Here is a 2,384-nt window from a genome sequence, read left to right as displayed (position 1 = left end):
TTTAAATTCGACGCAATTATTACAATTTAAGCAACAGGCTTTTATATAGCTAAATAAAAATAAACTTTTTCCATGATTCAAAACGAGATTGGAGATTGGGGGTGACGTCACTTACCTTGGTATAAACGCCCCACGACAGTTCGGTCTCGATCACCATGACGACGATGCCAAACATCCCAAAAATCAGCGCGTAGTCGCTGAGCCGTTTCCGTTTCTCGAACAAGGTTCGCCGGCGGCCCAGCTTGTAGCCCACGTTTTGGTTTTTTCTCTTGTTGGCTTTGGAGTAGCTGCTGCCGCCCCGGTTGTTGGAGGCGGCGGTGCCCTGGGTGACGGTACCGGTGGAATTCGAGCCGCTGCCAGCGCCGCTCCCGGGCCCGCCGGTGTGATTCTGACTATTGTGGCTTTGACTGGCGTTGAGGATCGGACGGAGCTCCTCTTTGGACGAGATGACGATCTCGGGGGTGCTGCTGCTCCCTCCAGCCCGCACCCCGGAGCCCAGCGCCTGCATGGGCTGAGATTCGGGCTCGGATTCGATAAGGTTTCTCCGGGAGGCACTGAGTCGGCTGAGGGGCTTCATCACCCCTCCGCTATACTTGCAAGAACTCATGGCTATCTCCGTGAAGGGGTTACTGTCCCGCCGCTGGACCTGGGGGCTGGCTTGCCTGTGTTTGCCCGTAGTGCATCCGCCACCGCTGCATACCCCTCCAATCCCACCCCCTACCCCTCCTCCCCCGCACAGCCTCTCTCCAGCCCCAGAGGTCGGGGACAGGCCGGTCGAGTGATGATGAGGAGGGTGGTGCAGCTGGAAGTCGCTCAGGTTTTGCTGGCTCCCGGGCCGGCTGGACAAAGGGTGGAGCGCGTTTTGAGAACCGAAGCACGGGGAGTTGAGCAGAGGGAGCTGGAGCGGGTGCGGGACCCCGAATGACCGAGGCAGGGCTGGAGACGCGTTGCTGGAAGAGGCAGATGTGGAGTTGCTGAGAAGCTGGTGGAGGCCCCCTCCCCCTAGCCCCCTACCGAGACCCCCGAAGCTCAGCCCCCCGAGTCCGCAGCTGCAGCCGGGAGGGGACGAAACGGCTGGGGCGGAGGCGGGAGTCTGGAGCTGATGGTTGCCCAGCGGGCCGACGGGGGGGGCCAACGGGTGCTGTTGCTGGAGCAATGACGGCGCTTGCAGGCTCTTCTCCCCTGGCGGCATCTGTTGGTGGTGATGAGGGGACGGAGAAGGGGGGAGGAGGGTGGTGAAAGACGGCTGCTTCGGTGCCTCTTGCCCCAGCTGCTCCGCGCTGTCCATTTTTTTGGGGATATCGGAGGAGAGGGGTGGGTGAAGGGGGGAGGGGAGGGGGGTAGGGGTGGATAAGGGGGGTCCTCCTATTTAGTTTCCGTCAGTCTCGGTGCTTGATTGAAGATAGTAAAAGCCCTCTCCGGTAAAGGATACATCCGGAGCGGTTGCTTGACCACACCTATGAACTTCAAGGTCTGTAGTGAGTTCGCTTATAAGTTAAGTTCAGGTACGTTCTGTATTGTCTTTAAGGCTCTCTCTCTCCTTTGCGCGCACACACACATCTACATGCACACAGATATACATACATACATATGTACAGATACAAAATATCCAGCCTTAGCTTTGTGTGTGTGTATCCTCGCGCGTTGTTGTAGCTCAGATAAATCCGTCTCTCTTCTCGCTCCTTCGGTCTCTGTCTGTTTATTTTTCAATGATCTTTTATGGCCGCTCTTGCGTTCAGCGTTTTAGTACACATCCGTTGCTTTTTTCTTTTTCTTTCGCTTCTTTCTTTCTCTCTCTTTTTTTTTTAATTAGTCACCTCAGCCGCTTAATTTCCAGAACAACAGCAACAACTAAAAAGGCGTGGTCTCGTAGTCTCTACTTGTCGTTTGCATCACGGTAAATAATTCTGTTGTTTATTTATTTTATTGATTAATGCGATTTGAAATCCAGCAGAGATATTGTTTCGTTGCTTCCTCTCCTCGCTTCTGCTGATAGACTGTTGCTTCTGTGCTCTCTCTCTCTCTCTCCCTCTCTCTCTCTCTCTCTCTCTCTCTCTCTCTCTCTCTCTCGCTCTCTCTCTCTCGCTCTCTCTCTCTCCCGCTCCCTCTCTCTCTCTCTCATTCTTGCTCTCTCTCTCTCATTCTCGCTCTCTCCCTCTCCCTCTCTCTCTCTCTCATTCTCGCTCTCTCCCTCTCCCTCTCTCTCTCTCCCTCTCTCTCTCATTCTCTCTCATTCTCGCTCTCTCTCTCTCTTTCTCTCTCTCTCTCTCTCTCGCTCGCTCTCTATCATTTCTCTCTCTTTTCTCACTTTCTCTCGACGCTGCTTTCCATTTTCCTATTGGCTCCGGGTATAGAAATCAAAACAAGCTTTGACATCAGTCAGT

At 54.1% G+C, this 2,384-nt stretch overlaps 1 protein-coding gene across 2 annotated transcripts in view; it reads right to left on the bottom strand.

Annotated features, from left to right (window-relative positions):
• The window catches only part of LOC117965048 (small conductance calcium-activated potassium channel protein 2-like), a 31,390-nt gene extending 29,272 nt beyond the window's left edge, over window positions 1-2,118 (bottom strand). Inside the window, exon 1 of one of the 2 annotated variants that reach the window (XM_059006215.1) lies at window positions 116-2,118. In XM_059006215.1, the coding sequence (XP_058862198.1) occupies window positions 116-1,288 (1,173 nt within the window). In that variant the 5' untranslated portion in view covers window positions 1,289-2,118. The remainder of the gene's footprint in view (window positions 1-115) is intronic. The other variant, XM_059006214.1, reaches the window with a different exon arrangement.
• Window positions 2,119-2,384: the final 266 nt, after the last annotated feature.

Source organism: Acipenser ruthenus, chromosome 32 (assembly GCF_902713425.1).
Source record: "Acipenser ruthenus chromosome 32, fAciRut3.2 maternal haplotype, whole genome shotgun sequence".
Taxonomy (NCBI): domain Eukaryota; kingdom Metazoa; phylum Chordata; class Actinopteri; order Acipenseriformes; family Acipenseridae; genus Acipenser; species Acipenser ruthenus.
Note: the sequence above shows the minus strand (reverse complement) of the source record. Positions and strands in the feature narration are given on the sequence as shown.